This window comes from Hylobates moloch, unplaced genomic scaffold, assembly GCF_009828535.3.
Source record: "Hylobates moloch isolate HMO894 unplaced genomic scaffold, HMol_V3 SCAFFOLD_17, whole genome shotgun sequence".
Classification (NCBI taxonomy): Eukaryota; Metazoa; Chordata; class Mammalia; order Primates; family Hylobatidae; genus Hylobates; species Hylobates moloch.
The window spans coordinates 77941393-77964232 of NW_026652292.1; the positions used below are offsets into that span (position 1 = coordinate 77941393).

Below are 22840 nucleotides of genomic sequence, written 5' to 3' on the forward strand. Positions count from 1 at the left end.
TCCAAGGCCTAGCAGAGAGACTCTCCAGTGAATGAGTGAATGTGTGAGTGAATGAATGAATGGGCTGTGTCCCTGAGCTCTCAGGGAACACTTGAGATGGGAGGTGACAGCCTTGGTGCTGCAGTCGGAGTGACAAGCACTGAGCTCCTTTGGAGCAGAGGCAGCTCTGCAGCCCACACTAAATTTTCCCACACACCAGGGCACCCAGCGTGTGTGTGTGGGAGTGTACATGGCTGAGAGTGCATGTATGAGTGTGTGCATATGAGTGTGCATGTGAGTGTGCACGCATGACTGAGTATACGTGTATGTGCATGCATGAGTGTGTGTGTGTGTGCGTGCAGCACTGGCGTGAGTGACAGCCTGGCTCTGGGTGGTTCTTGCGTTGTTGCCTCTGTGTCTTTGCTTCTAGGTTGTGTGCCTGGGAGTTGGTGTTAGTGTGTCTGGACTCCTCCAAGGCGTCCTCCCTGCATGTATTCCTGTGTCGGATATTTTAGGTAAGCTGCTAACCTTCCCTTCCTTTGGGGTGCAGCCACTGCCCACCCTGGGGATCCCTGGACTCTCAGGAGAGAGAGGGAGTCCAAGTGCTCTGGAGAAGAGCAGAGCATCACTGGCCCAGCAAAGTCTTGGCATCTCAGTCCGCCGCCCCCTTCCTTCTGGCATCATTGCTTTCTGTTTTCTCCAGGCAGCCTTGGGACCCAATTTGTCCAGTGCTCCAGCCATTGGCTGCCATCCACCAAACCAGAGCTCAAAGCCAGTTTTTTTAGTAAAGAGAAGAAGAGAGAAAGGAAACCTTCCCTGAAGGTTTGGGGGTTTCATGAGTAAAACATGCTGCCTCCGCAGAAGCCACAGTCTAGTCAAGGTGAGGGGCAAGGAAGATACAAACACTAAGGACAGACAGTGTCGGATCCAAAAGGCAAGAGGGGACACAGGAAAGATCACAATTTTCATCTGGACTGTGCAGAAAGGCTTTACAGAGGTGAAGGCCAGTAGGGTTTTATGGGATGGATGGGAGTTCACCAAATTGATAAAGTAGAGAAAGGCCTCCTGGGGTGCCCACGGCCTCTCTGTGTTCCTCTGTCACTGCACTGACCGCCAGCGTGATGGTCATTCCATATCTGTTTCCTCGGGGGCTGGGGACACTTTGGGGACAGGTACTGAGTTGAACCTTGCTCACCTCTAGGGCCCCAAGGGCTAGCCCAGGGCCTAGCGTGGAGCAGCTCCTCAGTAAACAGCTGCCTCCAGTGTGAACTGCGCAGGGTGAGTAGAACGCTGTGCAGGGTTAGCGTGGCGTGGGTGAAATCGGAAGCAAACAAGGTGAGAGGCAGGATGAGGACAGACCAGGGCACCCACGTTCTCAGTGACAGTTAAGTGTGTTCGGATGTGTGTGACTTACAAAGAAAAACCTCCAATGCTGGGAGGGACATAAACAGGAATTTTATGAAGGCCACTGGCTCTGCCCCAAACACCAGGGTGATCAAGATGTGATCACTGTATCCTTCCCTCTAGATGAAACCCTCATAAACTTTCTTGGGACTGGGGGTGGGGCAGGGGGCACCAGCACCCTCATTACTCAACATCGAAGCTAATCGGCTGCCCACTTCCTCAGAATTTATTTGTGCAATTTGCCAGTCATTTAGGCCAATGTATTTAAACATTTATTTCTTCTTCTCAGGAAGAGCAATGACTACCGCTTTATATTTATGGCAGCTCACTGGATGCTGGGCACGTGTGTGTCTGTTTCAGGGTATGTCTGTTTCAGGCCATGTCTGTTTCAGGCCTTTGTAGATGCTGAAGGCCTCACACGGTCCAGGCTTCCTTCTGCCCTCAGTAAAGGACTCAGGAGCCACAAAGCTCTGCTGACCCATTCTCTTTCTGCCTCTGCCTACTCACTCAGCTGAGCAGTTTTAGGTGAGTTGCTGTCTCTCTCTGGGCCTCAGTTTCCCCCTTCTTATAACAAGGGATTATCTGCCTTGCTCTCCACCCTCAGCTATAGGCAAAAAGCACTTTATAGCTATGCACCACCCCTGCATGCTCACAAGATGCCTAGAAGAAACGTGGTCATCTCTATGCTGCTGGTGAGGAAACTGAGGCAAGGGGCAGGGAGACGCCTGTGGCCGCCCAGCAGGGTCTGCACCTGACTCTGGCTCAAATCTCAAAGGCTTTTCCAGCCCTAACCAGGGTCTGCACCTGACTCTGGCTCAAATCTCAAAGGCTTTTCCAGCCCTAAAATCCTCAGGTGTAATAAAGAGGCGTGTGCCTGCTTCCCCCTCACCAGAGCTCACCTGCAGTGACGTCACCGTGGACAGGTCCTTAAGTTTCCCCTCTTCATCCTTCAGGTTGTATCCTTCGGGTCTTTTATCTCGTTCGGTAATCTTCCATAATTTGATAGTTTTATCTTTAAAAACAGAAGAAAATAAAGCGAGTCACATAATTAGCCAGCCGGATGGAACAGAAGATCCACTTTAGAAGGTGAGATCATGAGGCACCTCCTGGGGAAAGAGGGGGTTCTGCCAACAGACGGCTTCAGACCAGAACTGCAGTTCTGTCTCGAGGCCTTCAGCCTTCGGCCTCCCTGCAGATTTCGGACTGGCCAGCCTCCGCAGTCACATGAGCCACTTCCTTAAAATAAATCCCCCTTTCTCTTTCTCACTCTCATACCCTACTGATTCTTTTCCTCTGGAGAACCCTGACTACTACAGGAGTCAAAACAAACAGCACCATGTTGATGAGAAGGAACTGGGAAGAGAACTGGTGTCAGTGGAGCATTTGAAAGGTACCCAAGGCCCTGCCATTAGGAAAGAGTGAAGCCAGGATTCAAAACCAGGGTGGGAAGCTTGGAGGGGAGCGGAGTGTAGGGAGTGCTGAAAGATGACCTTTTCTCCAGAGAGGCAGGAAGAAAGTGACGTGTCTTTTTTTTTTTTTTTCTTTTGAGACAGGGTCTCACTCACATTACCCAGGCTGGAGTGCAGTGGCACCATCTCAGCTCGCCACAGCCTTGACTTTACTGGTCTCAGATGATCCTTCAATCTCAGCCTCCTGAGTAGCTGGGACTACAGGCGCTCACCACCACACCTGGCTAATATTTTATTTTTTTGTAGAGATAAGAGTCTCACCACGTTGCCCAGGCTGGTCTCAAACTCCTCGGCTCAAGTAATCCATCCATCTCGGCCTCCCAAAGTGCTGAGATTACAGGCATGAGCCACCGCACGTGGCTGACACGTCCTTCTTAAATATTTTTAAAAGGAGCAGGTGCATGGGGCTTAGCACTCACCCGAGGCTCCTGTCCCCCAGGGCCTGCCTTTCGGGAGGACCTCTCATGCCCTGATGGCTCAGGTGATAGATTTGCTGGGCAGGGCCCCTTAGGGGACACAGACCCTGCCTTTGAGGTGCCTGGTGGGAGAACACCATTAGAACAGCAGGTGCCCAGAGAGGGGGTGAACCGGAGTTAAGAAGAGCCGAGGTGTCACAGGAGGGATGCCTGGCTCAGTGGAGAGGTCAGAAAAGGCTGGCACTCAGCAAGGCTTATGGGATGAGGAGGGAGTTGGCCAGGTAAGGGCAAGGATAGCCTCAGGCACAGGTGGGCTGGCAGGAGCTGAGCCTAGTCACGTTCAGGAAAGCCTTGGAGGCCCGGCTGAGGAGCGTGGACGTCCTCGGGGAAGGCGTGGGGACAGCGCCTCGAAGCCTGGCTGGTGCTCGTGCAGCAGTTACTGTTCTCAGGGGGTTGAGTGGGCACCATTTCACGGACCCCAGAAGGGAGCTGTGTCCACCCTGCTGGGGCTCAGGAAAGCAAGGCCACTGCCCAAGGGAGGCAGGGCAGGGACAGAATCCAGGTGTGTCCTAGCTGGGCGCAGTGGCTCATGCCTATAATCCCAGCACTTTGGGAGGCTGAGGCAGGCGGATCAGCTGAGGTCAGGAGTTCGAGATCCACCTGGCCAACATGTAGTGAAACCCCGTCTCTACTAAAAAATACAAAAATTAGCTGGGCATGGTGGCGGACGCCTATAATTCCAGCTACTCAGGAGGCTGAGGCAGAAGAATTGCTTGAACCCGGGAGGTGGAGGTTGCCGTGAGCAGAGATCGCGCCACTCTACCCCAGCCTGGGTGACAGAACAAGACTCTTGTCTCTCAAAAAAAGAAAAAAAGAAAAGAAAAAAAAGAATCCAGGTGAGTCCTACCTGACCCCAGGCTGCCTGGGTCAGCAGGGGGCCCAGGTAAAGGAGGATGGGCAGGGGGCGTGAGCGGGGGACCCAGGCCCATGGTGAGCCACGCAGGACAGCCCCAGCCACTCCCTCAGAGTGGAGCCTGGGAAGCAGGTGTCAGGCCGAGAGCCTCCGGTGCCCGAGGGGCACATGCCCCTCCCTGAGGCAGGAGGATGAAGAGGCCGGCCAGGGTCCTAAACCAAGGCTCCTCCCACTGCCCCACAAGGCCGCGGTGACAGCCCCAGTCTGGGATTCTGGATTCGGTGTGCGGAGGAGGGGTTCATTTTGTGTCAAGTGTCCTCTGTGTCTGCAACCTGCATCCTTGTCCATCACACTCCCTCACCCCAAAGCAAAGGCTTACAAAGATGGCTCGGAGGGCTCTATTCACAGCAGGGGGCAGCCCTGTGTCCAGCCACGGGGAGCGTCCGAGGGGGTCTGGCATACTCACTCATGGGATTTACACGCACTCAAAAAGGATATTATTTTCTAGGCGTTCTGAAGACATAGAAAAATGCTCACAATATAAGTGAAATACAAACCAGCATTTGGTAGAAACATCTACGGCCCATGCCCACGCATGCCAGGCCGGGCGGCGCCTCACCGTTGGTGGACAGGAGCGAGTGGGCGGCGTTCTGCTGTGGGAGCCACTTGATCTTGTTGATCTTCTCCTCTATCTCCAGGCTCTTGAGATAGTCAAACTCCGGCTCATGGCTCTGGAAAGTGCTGTAGACGTCGTACTCGCCCTGGCTGTGGGGCGCATTTTTACTCTGCAGGGAAACCCGGAGAAGGGACCTGAGCACCGTGACCTGCAGGGCGACGGCTCGGACCTCCGGGGACCCAGCAGGGCCGGCCGTGGGACCAGGTGCCAAGCCGTGCCAGGGATCCAATTCGAGGGTCAAATGAAACTCTCTGCAGTTTAACCGGCCCGTGACTTGCAGTGTGCCAGGGACAAGCCCTGCTCCTGTGCGGTGAAACACGCACACCCGAGCCAGCTAACTTGCTAATGGGAATGTTCCCCAGCACCTGCTACATGCTGGACACCCCCCTAAGTCCTCCCCCCACCATCGCATTCTACCCTCCAGGCCTCCTCTGCTTGAGCACCACGACTCTCCCCATTTCACAGACCAGCAAACAGACTCAGAGGGGACGTGACTTCCCAGAGCCGTGAGGTCACTCTCCGGCCAGCACCCCTCTGCTGAGGCCTGCCTGATGCCAAGGCTGAGGCTCTGGCCACCCTCGTGTCTTGGGCCCCGACCTGCTCCTGGATTCCACGTGTCCAACTCAGGCCTGACTTGAGGAATAAATCAATTTGGGAGCAGACTTTAACATTGGGACAGAATGTCTGGCAAAGTCAGACCTGGGTTAGAATCTGTCCCTGGCTTTCCTCAGCAGGGCTCGGCCTGGTTTAGGCAGCAGAGCTCCTTCTAGTAAAGACCCCTTCACCGTGGAGCTCCCAAAATAGTCAGGTGGTGAGTCCACTGTGTGCGCCAGGGACCACGTTCGCAGGAGAGAGTTCAGGTTCATACGACAACACGAAACCCCAACCAGGGACAAATGGAGACATTCAGCCCAGAACAATTTCACGATTTCTTGGTAATTTTTTAAAGTATCTATTTTTGTATTTCTATCCCTGTCTTGCTTTTGAAAAGCTTCAAAGTTCTCCAATATTTTTGCCTCTAATTCACTTCACTTCCCATGAGCACTCGCTATGACAAAGGTCAGTGGGACCAGAAGGAAGAAAACACTAAAGGAGAAAAATTCAAAATGAAGAAAATTGCATCAACCAATCTAATCTCTTTCTGCAGCTTGGCAAAAAGAAGGCTGAGCTTAGCAGTTCCTGGTGGGACATCTGGTGCATCGGGTGAAGCCCACAGGTGCTGGCCGAGTGCTGTGTTTGAGGAACTGATTTGCAGCTAGGATGTGCCCCTTGTCAACTATTTTAACCCTTTGCACTCTGGGCTCCTCATCTGTAAAATGAGGGGAGTAGCCGCACTGCATTACACCCATAGGGTCACCGTGAGGAGGGTTACGTGAGCCACCAAGATGAAGTCAGACTCAAGGAGCCTCAGCTTGTGGGCCATGCTCAGGAGTGAATGGGGGGAAAGATGATTCCACAGGTCCTCTTTTCGCCCCGGGTTCCTCCCCTCCCTCCTACCTCCCCTTCTCCACCTTTTCTTCTCCTCCTCCCCTCCCCTCCCCTCCCCTGCTTCTCCTGCTCCATCCCCTCCTCCCTCCTCCTTGGTTTCCCGGATGTCGTCTGCATCTAATTTCAGGCACAGTCCATATTTGCTGGGGGAGACGCCCCTCTCTGAGGCCGGGTGGTGTGTGACGTTGCTGGCCACTGTCCTGGCGTCAGGCAGCCGGGCTTCCATCCCTGGTCTGCTGTTCACTAGCTGGGTGGCTTCTCTGAGTTTCCGCATCTGTCACAGGGGTGTGGATCTGACCCTCGGAGGTGAGCAGTGCAGAGTAAACGAGAAGCAACTCCAGAATACTTAGCAAGTGTTCTCAGTAAATGGGCTTTTGTCCCGAAGCTCTTTCAGTGTTCCAGAAACGTGGTCCTGGGCAGGTTGCCCAGGCCACTGCTGTCTTACCCAGAGTTCTGCTGGACAACAAGCCCCCGGGGGTGGGGGTGAGGACAGAGGTGAGGACAAGGGCCCAGGCCTGAGCAAAAACCACCTAGCTCAGCCTGAGGGCTGTGACAGCTGGGCAAGAGTGGAGTCCTCCCACTCCCCAGTCTGGCCAGGACAATGCAGGTCACCCAGGCAGAGGAAGGTTTCACTGAAGGCACAAGCTGGGGCGGCAGCTGCCTGTGCCACATCCTGACCATTCATCCGGGGTCTAGGACAGAGCGTGGGATGCAAGGAGCTCTCCGCAAACATCGGCTGAGGGCAGGGGGCTCAGAACCTGGCTTTGCCAGCCCACCCGGTGCACTCCCCCCGCCACCGCCCACCACTCCCACCTCGGCATTCCAGGGCATCCCATTCCCACCCCTGGAATCCGTGCCCCTGGGAGATGCGATGCAGGCAGGACACCCCACACCTCCTGTCAGTTAAAAGCCCTCTTGTGGGTTGGAGTATAGTCCCCTACCACCTCTCACCACATCACCTCTTATCCCCCTTATCCTTACCCCCTCCCACCATGCCCGCCTCCCACCTGACTCTGCTCCCCACCCCTCCCAACTCCCACCAGACCCAGGGCTTCGCACCTCTGGTTCCCGCTGGAAGATGACGACCCGGCCGCCCTTGTCACCTGTGGCCAGCAGCTCTCCCGTGTGGTTGAACTCAACGGTAGAGATGATGTCAGCTGGGAGGGGAACAGCAAGACGGGAAGGGGTAGCTGTCAGAACCCGCCTCTCCCGGGCGCTCAACAGTGCCACAGCAATGGCGAGCTCCCCACTCCCAGAGGCCCCACAGCCCTGGGCAGGAGGCAGCAGGGAGCCTGAGGGGTCAGGAGCATCAGTGAGGGGCCACTAACCTGTCCCCTCCTGCCCTCCTCTTCCCTCTGCACTGGCTGCAGGACAGAGATCTCGGGACTTGGCACAGGCCTGGGGCGACAGTGGCTGGCAGACATTATAGTAACTGGATACTCTATGGGACTCACGGTGGTATCTGAAGCCACCTGGATGTGGCCTCGTCCTCCTGTCTTGAATCTCCCACCCCCACCCCTGCCACCCAGGCCCCCATGCTCCAGCAACCTGGGTCAGGGAAGCCCTTCCCAATATCTCCATAGATCAGCAAGGCAACCCTCTGCTAGGGGCCCACTCAGGGCTTCCCACACAGTAGGATAGAGGTGAATTACCTCCTCTCCTTCAGACTCCTGCTCTGTGGCCCCACCTCCAGGCAGGCCTCTGGGATCGCTCTCTAATCTCTGCTCACAGAAGCGGAGCTCAGCCCTGCCTGCCCTGATCCTCCCTGCACTTCATCCCAACCATGTTTCTTCAGGTCTCTCAGGAACCTTTCCTTATGGAGTCACCCCCATACCTGGAGTCTTCAATGCCCAGGGCTGGCCTTCCTGGATGGGCAAGTATTTGGAGAAAAAAGACAGCCCCATCTCCAAGCCCCACTTTTGGCATGTGGGAACTAGGAGAATACCCCTTCCGTCACCAACATTCTCAAGCTCTATGAGTCACAGAGATGAGTGGCCTGCACATTCTGGGTGGCCAGCCCTGAGAGTGGGGGAGAGCAGGGGAGGATGGGGCCCTGGCCTGGAAGAGGAACCCCGCTGGAGGACGGCTCACCAGCCTGAAGCCTGAGGCCTTCTTCACCAACAAGTTTTACTGCAGCCCCAAAATGATTATTACTTTTAATTTGAAGTCATTCTTAATATTTGAAAAGTAGAAGATTTCCTATAAAAATCCACATTTCCAGTATGTCTTGGAAGATGGAAAGTTCTAGAATACCATCCCCATAGGCCCAAGCAGCAACAGCTAGTAGGAGCCCGGGATGGCCCGCTGCTATGAATGGGACCTCTGTCGTTCTCTGCTCTCTTGGCCTGGATTCTGTAGGCTCCAAAATCTCTGATACCACCTTTAGCAAAATGGATCTACTTTCAAACAAGCCACAGATCTGACCATTGCTCCCTGTAGCCACAGAAAGGACACTCCGTGGGGTTCCCTGTCCCAGCCTCTGTTCTCCCTCTGGCGGCCAACGTGATGGCCGAACTCCTGAGCCAGTGCATCCCTGTATCCCTCTATTCAAAACCCTTCATTGGTCGCCATAACTGAATTCCGATTCCTCCTCAACCTCATCCTCTGCAGCTTCCCCAGTCTCAGGTGATGACAGCTCTATCGTTCACTTGCTCAGGCCCAAGCCTTGGAGTTGCTCGTTCTCTCTCTCTCTCTCTCTCTCTCTCTCTCTCACACACACACACACACACACACACACACACACACACCCCACATCCCATCCTGCCCGCTCAGCCTTCACAGCGTATCAGGATGCCAGCCGCTCTCCCACCTCTCACTGGATGACTGCCACAGCTCTTTCTCCCTGGCCTGGCTATGACGTAGCCTCAACAGACTGGCAGGAGAGAGACTGGTAACACCCAGGACTGATCCTGGCACTCCCCTGCTCAAAACCCTCCAGCAGCTCCCATTGTATACTCAGAGAAAAGCACAGACTGTTCTAAAAGCAGCCCCCACCCCTCTCGGCCCGGGTGGGCGGCATCCAGAGCCAAACCTTCACCCCTCCCACTGTGGGCCAGGTAGCCTGTTCTCTGCCCGCCACCTTGATTCTGGGCTTGTCCCTGTGTTTTGCTTTGGCCTGCAGAACGGCAATTCGACAAGCCGCAAGCAGAGATGCAAAGGCGCTTATGTACTGGGGGTTGCCATCCGTGCCTCTGGCGGTGCCAGGAGCAGGACCTGCGCAGGCTGGCCCACTGGTCCCTGAGGGGGAGGAGGAAGAGCGGGCCCCGCTGGCCCACAGAGCAGGGCAAGCCCAGCCAAGCCCAGACCACAGAATCGCAGATGCAAGATGATGAAAACGTTTACTGTTGTATGCACGGGGTCTTGCGTTTTTAACTCAGCAAAAGGTACCTCCTCCCCTTCCCCAGCCTCATCTACTGCTCTCCACCTGCTTATTCCCCTCCAAATGCCAGGCTCTTTGCCCTTTCCCAAAAGTCCTGGCCACCTTCTGTCCCAAGATCTGCTCTCTCGGCCTGCAGTGGTTTTCCCGTGGGCACCAGTACAGCTCCTTCCTATTCTTCCAATTCCGCCCGACTGCTGCCTTCCCTGTGAGCACAGCTTGGACCACCTTGCTGAAATTGCTGTCTGCACCCCAGCGCCCTCATCCAGGACACCCTGACCATCCCTGCCCCAACCTAATCTGATGTTTTTCTTTCTGTAAAGGCTTTTATCAGCTGTTGGCTGTCTTCCTGGCCAGAACGTAAACTCCACGAGGGCAGGAGTCTCAGGCTTAATTCACGGCTTCAAATGGTGCCTGTACGCAGCAGCCACGCCAGAGATATCTATCCAAGAAATGCCTTTTCTTTTTCCAGTCCGGGCCTTTTAGGACAGCTCCTGGCCTGCACTGGCCTTCTGAGCCATGAGTCAATGCCAGCTTTGAGGCAATAGAAAAGAGTGAGAGAGGGTGGTTAGAAGTGGGATGACGGGCCGGACGTATCCATCCATCCATCAAGACAGATGCACATGTCATTAAACTTAAAAAGACAAGACAAGAAAAGCAGCTCTGTGGGAACACGGAGACGCCCACCGGGCATGGAGTCAGAACAGGGTCAGGTCCCAGCTGTACTGACATTGTCCCTCTGTGGGGCAGCCTGCCTTGGCCCAGGGACGCCCAGATACGTCTGGGCGGAAGCCAGAACCACACAGCCCAGCTGTGCTAGGGCCCCTGACGGGGCGCTGGTTCTTGCTATTTCATATTAAAACCCCCTAAGGGTGAAGGAACAGGATATAAAATTGGGTATAAAATGCTTGTAATGATCTACATCAGTGATCATAGCCATGTGAAATAAGCAAAGAAACTGGGCAGTGGGGAAAAAAGCTGGAAGAGAATTCTCCAAAATGTGAACAGAGGTAGCTTTAGGGTAGCTGGAACAAAATAATATTTCCTCCTCTTTCAACTTGTCCATATTTTCTAGATTTTCTATAATGAAGTTACATCATTTTTTTTGTAGCTGTATTGAGGTACAATCAATGTATAAAACACTGCACATACTGAATGTATATAATTTGATAAGGGTGGGCATACACATAGTGTATATTATTTTTACGATGGGAACATAACAATGCTATTAAATTAAAATGCCAATATAACTATTGCTATCCCAAGCAGATACAGTCCACAAATGCTGGGTGGTTACCAGGTAACACACACTAATGTCTGTGGGCAATTTACAGTTTATATGTCATTTTCATATCTGCTACCTCCTTTAACCTCACGCCAGCCCCTGCGGGAGACACTACTGTGATTTCCATTTGGCAGCAGAGGAGATGGAGGCTCCCTCCACGAGAGACGACGCCATGAGCTCTTTGCAGACAGAAGTGCTGGTTGGAGTCTTGGCTCCAGTGCCTCAGCTGTGTGGTCTTGGGTAAGCCACACAACTTCTCTGAGCCTTGGTTTCATTATCTGTGGTGTGCTTATGGTGGAGCTTTCCCAGGATTAGAGGTTCAAGTGAGACAAGGAGGTGAGAGGGAGGAAGAGAAGAAGAGGACTCCAGGAATAATGAATCACCAAAATGTACTGGATGGAAACTAAAGCTCCCGGTCACCTGTGCTCCTGGCTGCCACAGAATTAACAGCCACAAGCTCCGCAATGTGGCGATGGATCTGGGGGCCCAACCTCACTGTGGATGGTCCCGCCTACCAGTCCTGCCAGTCGCTCCCTGCAAACATCTACAGAACCAGCACCAGACCTCAGATCCCCTCTTGCCCGAGCACTGCTTCCTCTGGCCAACGAAGGAGCTAGTGGATGTTTAACGTCTACTCATTTTTATAGGTAAATGTCTTCAGGATTTGCCTTAGGAACAGTTGCCTCTCTTGAATGCCAGAAATTCTCATCAGTAAGGCCATAAAATTGGTTGTTTTGGCAGCCACCTCTGTGAAGAAAGTCCATCTTCTCATCTTGGATTATCTGACATTTCCGGCTCCAATACCACCTCCTCCAGGAAGCCTTCCTGGATAGTCCCCTTTCCCACCTCCCCCAGTTAAGTGGTCTCTCCTACAACTGCAGTCTTTTATTTTATTTATTTATTTTTTTGAGACAGAGTCTCACTTTGTCACCCAGGCTGGAGTGCAGTGGCGCAATCTTGGCCCACTACAACCTGTAGCTCCTAGGTTCAAGTGATTCTCGTGCCTCAGCCTCCCAAGTAGTTGGGATTACGGGCACCTGCCACCACACCTGGCTAATTTTTGTATTTTTAGTAGAGATGGGGTTTCACCATATTGGTCAGGCTGGTAAACTCTCGACCTCAAGTGATCTGTCCACCTCAACCTCCCGAAGTGCTGGGATTACAGGTGGGAGCCATCGTGCCTGGCCTACAACTGCAGTCTTAAGGCCATTGTGTGCCCTTCACAGGGTACTGACACTTCCTGCATGGTGCTGTCTGTGTCCACGTTGTCTCTAGCCTTGACCAGAGGAAACAGCGCCACACCGTGGTTGACCACATTAACTCACATTTCTTAAGTGCTTACTGTCCACCAGGCCCTGCTCTAAATGCTTCTGGTAATAGCCTAGTAGCTCCTAGTGCGGCAAGTCTCTCACAAATAACTATAGACTATAAACCCTTGACAAAACAACAACAAAATGACACTCTGAAGGCATCGGAGGGCGAGGCCGCAGCGGACGCTGCAGGTGGTCAGTAATTGGGAGGAACAGCCGGCGTTGGCTTTCCTGGTCTCGTGGCTTTCAGCCTGAGGACAAGTCCCAGCTGCCAGAACTCAGACGGAAAGTCAGAGTCTCACTGGCTTGACAGAGCAGCAAACAGAGTCTGAGATACTCGCAGCAGCTGGAAAAGTGCGGGAGTAAATCCTGGAATGAAGAGAGTCACCAAGACGGATCCCCAAAGGGGGCAAATAAACTCTGCCCACGTCTTGGGCTGATCCCAAACCACACACACACAGGACAGACTTCCAGCAGCTGCAGCCCAGCCAGGGCTAAAAGAAGTGAACAGAGGCTCCTGCCACTGCCCACCACTCATGACTGCAGACGGTTTACAGTTGCTTTCAGCCAAGTTAACTGCTTGCAAATACAAAGCAAAACAAAAATGCTCTTTGGGGAGAAGTAACAAAAATCTAGAGTCGCTCTTATGCTATCATTCACAACACCTAGGATATCACCCAAAATTATATGAAGATATACAAAGAAATAGGAAAAACAGCCATACTTAATATAAAAGATAGTCAGTGGAAACTCACCTGAAATGTGCTGGCCACTGCAATTAGCAAATAATAGAGATTTTTTAAGTCGCTATGATAACTGTGTTAAAAGACGTAAAGAAAATTGGCTCGTACTTAATGAAAAGAAAATAAATCTCAGCAGAGAAATATAAACAATTTAAAAAAGAACTAAATGAAAATCCTATAACTTAAAAATACCATGTCTGAGACAGAAAAAATCACAGCTTAACAGAAACTGCTTAATAGAAAGTCTGAGAAAATAGAAGAGTTAGTGAACTTGAAGACGATTTCAATAGAAATTACCCAATCTGTAGAGAGAAAAAAAAATTGTAAAAAGAAAAAGATCCTCAAAGACCTGTTGCATAATATCAAAAGGTTCAACACACACGTGATTGGAGTTGTAGAGGGAGGGGAGAGAGAAGATATACTAAAAAGAACACATAAAGAAATAATGACCGAAAAATTCCTCAATTTGGTAAAGACATCAATTTACAAATTTAAGAAGCTTAGTTAACTCCAAGCAGGATAAATACAAGGAAAATTACACCCAGGTACGTCCTGGTCAAACTGCAAACTACTGGAAACTGAAATAATGAGAAAATGTTAAAGCAGCTAGAATAAAAACAACATACTACATTCAGAGACACCAGGACTCAGAGACTGCTGACTTGTCAGCAGAAATAATGGCACCCAGAAGACTCTTTCAACGTGCCGTAAGAAAATTTTAAAACCTGGAAACCCAGAATTCTGAATTCAGTCGAAATATTCGTCAAGAATGAAGGGCAGGCCAGGCAGTGGCTCACACCTGTAATCCCAGCACTTTTGGAGTCCGAGCCGGGCGGATCACCTGAGGTCAGGAGTTCGAGACCAGCCTAGCCAACATGATGAAACCCTGTCTCTACTAAAAATACAAAAAAATTAGCCGGGCATGGTGGTGGGCGCCTGTAATCCCAGCTACCTGGGAGGCTGAGGCAGGAGAATTGCTTAAACCTGAGAGGTGGCGGAGTTGCAATGAGCCAAGATTGCACCATTGCACTCCAGCCTGGGCGACAACAGTGAAACACCATCTTAAAAAAAAAAAAAAAAAAAAAAGAATGAAGGGCAAAATAAAGCTGAAGCTTTCCCAAGGACCAGCACTTTCATCTCAGAACAATCCCATCGACCAATTATCATTCTCTACTTACAGACAAGGAAACTTAGTCAAACTTTCCCAAAGTCCCCTAAGTGGCACGGCCTTTGCCATGTGCTCTTTTTGGCTCTCCCTGTCCCCACACTGCAGGGCCTGGAGCTGCCACTGGTTGCAGCCTCGAGCTCAGGGCCCCAGATAAGCCACTGGGTGCAGTGTTCCAAGTCACTCTGTGTGGTGACAAGAAGCCCATGGAAACTCATGCTGTCCTTCCCCCCCCCGAGGTGCCTCCTCCCTTCCTGGGCAGCTCTAGGGCAACCCCCAAATGGAGAGGCACACAGGGGCCACCAGACAACGAGGCCTCAACCAGCCCCGTGGTGCTGGGCACAGCACAGGCCTACCAATGGGTGCCCAGAGAGGTGAGAGGTGGTATCCCTAGTGACCCGCCCAGTAACAGGTCCCTGCACGCCAGAGCCAGAGATGGGCAAAGATGGTATTGTGGGTTGAACTGTGTCCCGCAAAAAGATGTTAAAATCCTAACCCCGGTACCTATGAATGTGAACTTATTTGGAAATAGAGTCTTTGCAGATGATCAAGTTAAGGTGCGGTCATACTGGATTATGGTGGGCCCTAGATCTAAGGACTGGTATCCTGATAAGAAGGCCATGTGAAGACACAGCACACACAGATACAGGGAGGAGGCCATGAGGAGACAGAGGCAAAGGCTGAAGGGACGCATCAAGAATGAAGGGCAGGTCAGGCACGGTGGCTCACACCTGTAATCCCAGCACTTTGGGAGGCCAAGCAGGGCCTCCCAATGCCTGGAAATGCCCGGAAATGCCAAGGATTGCCGGCCACCACTAGAAGCCGGTGGGAAGGCCTGGAACAGAGTCTTCCCTGGAGCCGTCACAGGGAGCCCAGCCCTGCCAGCATTGTGATTGCAGACTTCTGGCCTCCAGAACCATGAGAGAACAAATTTCGGTTGTTTTAAGCCACGCAGTTTGTAGCACTTTGTCACAGCTTCCCTAGGAAACTGACACAGAGCTGAAACGAGTGTGTGCAGGCTCCAGCCCCCGAGAACTGGGCTACCCCCAAGCTGGTGGCACTTGCTGGCTTTCTTCTCCACGTGCCAGCTGGGGGAGACTTCACCCTTGGATCTTACAGATGCCCCCTGCAGCTTTCATCAAGGCCATGGTAATCCAGTCCCAGCCTCACTACTTACCAGCTGTGTGCCCTCACCCAAATCTCTCGCCCTCTCTGAGCCCTGACTGCCTCATGGATACAATGGGAATCGTCATCCCTGCCTGGCCATGGTTCTCCCAGGGTAAATGTGAAATTCAAACGATTCTGTGGACTGGGACGTTCCCTGGAAACTCTGGCCGAGGCCTGCAGACAGGAGATGAAGATGCTCATCAGGGACTTCCTCCCGGGCACGTCGGGGGACTTGCTCCCCTCGTCCATCACCATAAGTGCTGCTGACACCGTTAATGATCCATCAGGGCTCAGGGCAGAGAGGGGGCCTTAGGCAAGCCCAGCTTGAGCCTTCTGATGAGGTTGTTGCATTTAATTAGCATTGTCAGAGGTATCAGGGCTGCTAAGGATGGAGGTGGGCGAGGAAGGAGGGGTCCGCCTGCTGCTGAAGGGAAATGTCAGGGAGACGAAGGGGCTCCTACAGCCATCAGCGCCTGGCATGGGCTTGGCGAGCGAATTTACCCAGCAGCAGGCTGACACTGGGATAAGGAGATGGGGAGCCCCCTCCTCACAGAGTCCAGGTTCAGCGGGGTGGCGTGGCACCTGTGGTTATAACAGTACACCTTCTGGGCACTTCCTGGGAGCCAGGCCCCAGCTTTAGTACTTTACACCTATTACTGAATTTTAACAACTCCAAGAAGTTGTTGTGTGCTGTTGTCATCCGCATTGTACAGATGAAGAAACTGAGGTACAGAGAAGACAACTTGCCAACAGCTGCCCAGCTAGTAAGGACAGGGGAAAGACTGGATTCCAGCAGGCTGCCTCCTGAGTCCTTGAACTTGCCCCCCAGGCCTGGTTCTCCTCTCGCCGTTTATGGGGTCAGAGATGGGGGGCTGAGGAGTTGGTGAAGGAGGAAGCAGGTGCTGAGCAGAGGCCCCACCCACCTCTGTGAAAGAGACCCTCAAAAGGCCCACAATGATTCCTGCAGGTGGGAGACCCTAGCCTGAGACTCACAGCAAAAGGGTCTGGAGTTTGGGGTCTGATTCTGCCAGGGATGCAGCTTTTACCTCCACGTACTTCCAGGGGACAGGGGAGAGCTGGCTTAGGACCACCTTAGGTCCTGAGTGCTGGCTGCCCGGAGGGGCGTGGAGAACACAGCAGAGGGAGGCTGGGGGTGCACACACTGTGCCTGGGGGATTGAGCAAAACCACAGGACGCTACTGGCCACAGGACATACAGCAGGGGCTCCCTAGGTAAGGACTCTGCAGGAGACGGCTCTACAGGAAACTTCCAGACTGCCCTGTGAAGGACTCCTGACAGCTGTGAGCAGCTGTAATCACCTGCCAAGCGCACCCAGAGTGGGCACAGCCGCCGGCAGGTAGAAGGCGGCCCATCCCCAGGCTCCCTTCCCAGCCAACAAGAGCTGCCTGAAAGGGGCTGCAGCCGGGCCCCTTCCCCATGTCGCCCTCCAGCAGGGAGCATGCTAGGCGGCAGGGTGCACGGGAGGGGAAGCGCCAAGTCTGGGCAGAGTCAGACTGTTGCCGGGACTGGACGTCACTACTGAGTGAGTGACGGAAGGCCGCTGGGCTCTCCAAGGGGGATCAGAAAGACAAGGACCTCATTCTGGGCCATGGAATGGAATATTCCTGATGGGATTTTATGAGAGGGGCCTGAGAGCCGCAGGGCCACCGAGGTCACAGACCAGGACTGCTCACCAGCCCTCTGCACTCATCTCCTCCTGGCTCATCATGGGTCTAGGTACCGCCTGGCAGTGATGATCACCTTATTACTGAATTCCACTCTCACTGAAGGACCCCCACATTTCATCACCACCTTGCCTTCCAGCAGGCCTGGTGAGAGGTTTCCTCCTGCAGCCTGAACTTGGTGGAGATGGGGCAGTTCCCAGGCCTGTGGTCAGAGGTTAGGTGGGGAGAGTGGGGACAGTGTGGCCAGGGCAGATGGGCCCTGAGTTGTGCTTTGGTCACTTGGCTGGAGGAAAATGTGAAGGGGCTGGTGGGAGTATTTTGGGGGGGTGTCGGGGAGTGTCTGTGTGGGGTGGGTGCCAGCTGCCACCTGCCCACCCACATAACCTGGACACCCAGGACCCCAGGATCTGCCCGTCAGGGCTCTGCCACCCTGGCCTCTGGCAGGAGCCTGGGTCCCACCCCCACACACACCTTGGAAACAGTCCCTGTTCCACCTCATTGTGGCTGTGACCCTGGGCAAGCCACCTCCCCTCTCTGGACCTCCCCCTCCCCCCTGTTGTGTAGAGGACACAAGCAGATGAGGGAGGAGGCTGGGACGAGCCCGATGGCAGGCGCTGTGCAGGGAACTCGCCCTTATTGCCGCACTGAATCCTCTGCACACCCGCTGGGCCTCGCCAGGCAAGTCCTGGACTTCATATCCCCTCCCCTGAGCTTGATTTATAAAAAGAAAAGCACACCGTAACAGCAGAGCCGGCGGATCACGAGTTACATAAACATTTAAACTGGGCACAGTATTGATTTGTCTTAAAGGCCACGGAAAAAGGATTCCATGATCCCGGCCTCCACCCCAAGAGCGCCAGGTGAAACGAGATGCTGAAACCTCCGAGCGTGGTCCCAAGACCTGCCTGTGACCGGTGGTCAGCCTGCCAGAGCCGAGGACACCAGGAACATGTGGCCGACACAGTGACCCTTGGGGGAGGGGCAGCAGGGGAAGCCCTGGGTGGGGCTGGAGGCCTGGAGCTGCCATGGCTATGCCCTTCGCATGCACTGATCCCCTGGAACTGCCACTGTGTGGAAAGGGGGAAAGACCTGCGTTTGAATCCCACCCTCACCAGCTGTGTGACCTTGGGCAAAGCCCTTCACATCTCTGAGTCGATCTGTCCTTCTGTGAGACAGATACGGGAACACACACCCTCCGAGGGGTCGGGTTTACTGGCACATCACCTAGCTTGTGACTGACATGCAGGAAATACACTTAGTCATTCAATTATTCATTCAAAAGAATATTAATGAATGGCGAGTTCTTGTTTAACAGGCACAGAGTCTCTGTCTGGGATGATGAGAAAGTCCCAGAAATGGATGGTGGTGACAGGTGCACAGCAATGTGAATATACTTAATGACACTGAATTGTACATTTAAAAATGGTTCAGATGGTAAATTCTATGTCACGTATATTCTACCACAATAGAAAATTTAATTAAAAAGCATTAACTGAGCACCTACGGTCTCCTCAGCACTGTTGCACACACTGGAAATTCAGCAGTGCACACTCCCCAGAGACAGCCCACTCTCTAACGGGAGAGACAGCCAATAAGCAAATTTTCATGTCAAGAGATAGCTCTTGGAGGGAGATATAAGGGCTAGGATGAAAACTATAGTATGGTAAATGGGATGGGAAGGGTGGGAGGGGCTGTTTTAGCTGGGAAGCCAGAGAAGACTTCCTGTAGGAGACGCATTTGAGCAGAGACCTGAAGGATGTGACAGAGGGAGGCTCACAGATATCAGGTGACCAGCACGAGCAAAGGCCCTGAGGTAGGGTGAGTTTGATCTGTTGCAGGCCAGCAAGGAGGCCAGTGTGCATGTGAGAGGGATGGGGCAGGACATGAGCTCAGAGAGGTGGGCCGGGTCAGGGCCCTGCATCCAGCAGGCCAGGAGAGGCCTGGGGATTTTATTCTGCGTGAGCTGAGAAGCCATGGTCTGACTTAGGTTCAACGACCACCCCATCCTTCTGTCTTTCTAGCATGGACGAGCTCTTTCAGGGGTGGGCGTAGACCCTTCTGTGCCCAGCCCACGCCTCACACATGGGTGACTCTCGAGCTTGTTAAGTAAGTGCCAGAGGGAGCAGACCCTCGCTAGGCAGGCAGGGGGTGACAGGAACCTCTCCTTCATCCCACCCATCATCTGCCTTACATGGCTTCTCTCTCGGGGCCTCGCTCCAGGTCTGTGAGGAAAGGCGTTGCATCATGATGATTTCATCGTTTCTATTTTAGCATTTCTAAAGTTGAGATACAATATACATAACATGAAATTCACCACTTTTAAGTGTACACTTGATTGGATTTTAACAGATTCACAGAGTTCTAGAACCATTACCACAGTCTAATGCCAGAACATTCCCACCACCCCAAAAAGAAACTCAGAACATTCCCACCACCCCACATTCCCACCACCCCAAAAAGAAACTCAGAACATTCCCACCACCCCGAAAAGAAACCCCACATCCGTCGGCAGCCATTCCCTATCCCCTCGTCTCCCCAGCGCCCGGAAATCACTGATCTACTTCCTGTCTCTATGGATTTTGCCTACTCTGAATATTTTGCATAAATAGAATCATACAGCACGTGGCCTTTGGGGTCTACCCGGCTTCTTTCTCTTTGCAGAATGTTTTCAAGGTTCATCCACGTTGTGACACAGATCAGTACATCATTCCTTTTCCAGGCTGAAATAATAATTCCATTTTAATCACAATGGCTTTTAAGACTGGTCCCTTTCTCTTCCAGCAGAAACTCAGTCCGCAGAAGAGAGTGAGAAGGGAGTCATGAGCCTACGAATGCCCCCATGTCCCCGGCCTCCAACCTGTGTCTGCACCCAGCTCTGCTACTGCAGGAGCCAGAGCTGGCGTGGAATGCCACTGCCCCTCCCATGGGCAGTGCACAGGGACAGGGATCGGGGAGGCCAGGGCCTGCGGCTGCCAGTTTCTCCCTGGCCAGGCCAGGCGGGGCCTGCCCGATGGAGTGTCTGCCAGCCTGGCTGGCACAGAGGCAGATGGGCTTGGGGGTGGGTGGACGGGGTAGCTGTGGATTTGTCTGTGGTCAGCAGGATCTGGTCAAGCTGCTGGATTTGACTCTAGCCAGGCTGGACTGTGCTTGGAGCCGGGATGACACCCACCCTGGCTTCAGCACAACCAACCCTCCATCGGACCCCCGTGGACCTTCAAAGGTGACCAGGCAGCCTGAGGCCAGCAGCTGGCCTTGGGACAGGGTCAAGGCGAGGGAGACCGAGAGAAGATCACGCGCTCCCTGCCTTCCTTCCTGCAACACAGGCTCCGGAAAGCCCCACCCCCAGTCACCTGGGCTTCTCTCCTAAAGACGACGATTCCCAAGGCTCTGCCCAGACGGACAGGACCAGAATTGCTGGGGCCTAGAATCTGCATTCTGACAGGTTCTCCTGTGGTGTGCCAAGGTTTGAGAACCACTGGTAAAGGGGAGACTGGTAAAGCACCTCAGTGGGGCTGCCTGATTCTCAGCCAGTTACAAACAGTCTCTGAGCCTCAGTTTCCTAATCTCTAAAATGGGTTTCATATTCAGGGTTGATGGTGAAGATTCAACGAGGCAACAAAGACAGAAGTGTCTGGCACCAAGAAACTGCTAGAAATTGTTGCTATAATTCTTGCTACTATGTACCCAAAGTAAATCACAGAACTATGTGGACATTGAAGGAAAGATTAATCAATGACAGAGAGAGGGAAAGGGTTTGAGATGTGGTGAATTGCTGCTGGGGACCTGGTTCGACGGTCTCCTGTCCTGCTTATGTGAGTCAGAGAGTCATTTTACCTCTGAGTCTCAGTTTTCCCATTTGCAAAATGGCAATAAGAGCCACCCCTGCCGCAGGGCTCTGCAAACTGTGATGTGCTGTTCCCATCCCAGGATGGGGAGCATGGAGGCCTGACACTGACACTTGAGTCTGAGCCGATCACTTGAGTCTGAGCCCGGCCAGATGGTCTGGGCTGGCTGCTGTGCTCCCAGCACCTGGGGTCCCGCAGGCCCTATCCTCTCTGCTGGGGCTACAGCCAGCTTTTTAGACCCCAGCCGGCAGGCGGACGATGGGGGCCAAACTGGACTGGTGACAAGAACACTTCTCAGGTCCCATCACATCAGCGTGTCCATCAGCCCCCTTCCCAGGCCTATCTGCTCCAGGGCAGGGGTCAGGCTCTAAGCTGCTTTGTCTCTGGCCATAATTCCCTGAGCTGGGTGCTGGGGTCACAGTTGGCAGAGCCAGCAGCCCCCCTCCACCCACCTCCCTGCCTCCGCCCTGGCCTGGCCATGGTTACCTCTCACCCGCGAGCCTGCAGCTGCCTCCTCTCTGGGTTTCCTGTCTTTCTTGACCCCATCCACCCAGCAGCCAGAAGGACTTTTCTAAAATGAAAACCTCATCCAATGGCCCTCCCTAAAACCTTCCATAGCTCCCTACTGCCCTTTGAATAAAGGCTCCATCTGCCTGGCTCACCCTCTCGCTCCCCACTCCTAACACTGCCCCTTCCCTGTGGCCAGCCTGGACATTGTTCATTTCCCCAAAGAAGGCCATTTATTTATCTGACAAATATTAACTGAGGACCTACTAAGTGCCAGAGCTTATGCCAGGCAACGGGAATTCAGAAATGGACGCCATGGGCATGTCCAGGCCCTCCCAGACTGGTCTGACCCATGGGGGTTGGGTATGCAGCAAGGACCACCCGGTGTCCAGGGTAAGGCTGGTTTCCACCTCCTTTTCCTCCCTCCTTGTGGAGAGGCTCCGTGTCTCAGTCTCTGGAGGACAGTCTGCTAGAGGGTGACAGTCCACCCCTGTGAAGGTGTAGGGTAGGGTGTGGGCAGAGGCGGGACCCCCCACAGCAGGGGCTGATCAGCAGGTCCAGCCTCTGTCGCTGTGAGAGCTGCTGTGGTGTAATAAGGGCGCAGACCCGCCAGTCGTACAGAGTGGTCAGCTCTGGCTGTGCACTGGCCCCGTGACTGCTGGCAGCTCAGCCTCCAGAGCCTCGCTTTCCTCCCCTGTGAAATGGGCAGGCCCTCCTGATTGAGCTGCGGCTGATCTCCAGAGGACCCTCTTTACTGGCAAGGAGCATCCTGGTAGCCCCCTGGCTGCAGGACTTGCTCCCCAGCTTGTGTGAGTATCAGCCTCCCCCAGGCCCCCTCTCCACAGGGCACTAAGGCTTATGGACCCCCTGCAGGCACAGATGTTCTGCTTGAGCCACCAGGCAGCAAACAAGAAAGTGAAGGAAGTGGCTTTGGAGATGTTCCTGTCCTGGTTACACGCCGGCCACCCCAGTGGGACCTGGGTCACCAGGGAACTCACACAGGAGCATCACACACAGTGTGCGTGAACCCTTGCGGCAGCCCTGGCAGATGCGTGGCATGCTGCCAACTTCCAAGTGGGGAAACCACAGCTCCCGAGGGTTGAACTTGTACTCCACCCAGGAGCAGGCTGCTTCACTGTGCCTGGTGGACTCCAGGGCCTGTGCTCTTGATGCCATGAAGTGCAGATCAGGCCAGCCCCTGGTCCCTCCAGTGTGGGACAGCCATGCACCTGAGCCATGAAAATGATGGAGCTGCAGTCAGGCCATGCCTTGTACCTCGTGGCCTGTACCCCTAAGCACACCACACCCCTCCCAGTTGGGATCAGTGCACCCATTATAAAGATGAGCAAACAGAGGCACATTCAGCAGGGCTGATGGAGATAGGCAGGTCTGGAGCCCTTCCTACCCCGGCT

At 53.6% G+C, this 22840-nt stretch overlaps 1 protein-coding gene across 7 annotated transcripts in view; it reads right to left on the reverse strand.

Moving 5' to 3' along the window:
* The window catches only part of PPP2R2C (protein phosphatase 2 regulatory subunit Bgamma), a 244447-nt gene that overhangs the window by 50833 nt on the left and 170774 nt on the right, over window positions 1-22840 (reverse strand). For 4 of the 7 annotated variants that reach the window (XM_032135887.2, XM_058429969.1, XM_032135886.2 and 1 more), the window contains 3 exons: window positions 7405-7502; window positions 4801-4966; window positions 2283-2395 (listed from right to left, as the gene is read on the reverse strand). In XM_032135887.2, the coding sequence (XP_031991778.1) occupies window positions 2283-2395; window positions 4801-4966; window positions 7405-7502 (377 nt within the window). Of the gene's footprint in view, window positions 1-2282; window positions 2396-4800; window positions 4967-7404; window positions 7503-7997; window positions 8017-8179; window positions 8282-9154; window positions 9174-22840 lie in introns of those variants that run through there. The other 3 variants (XM_058429968.1, XM_032135889.2, XM_058429967.1) reach the window with 3 other exon arrangements.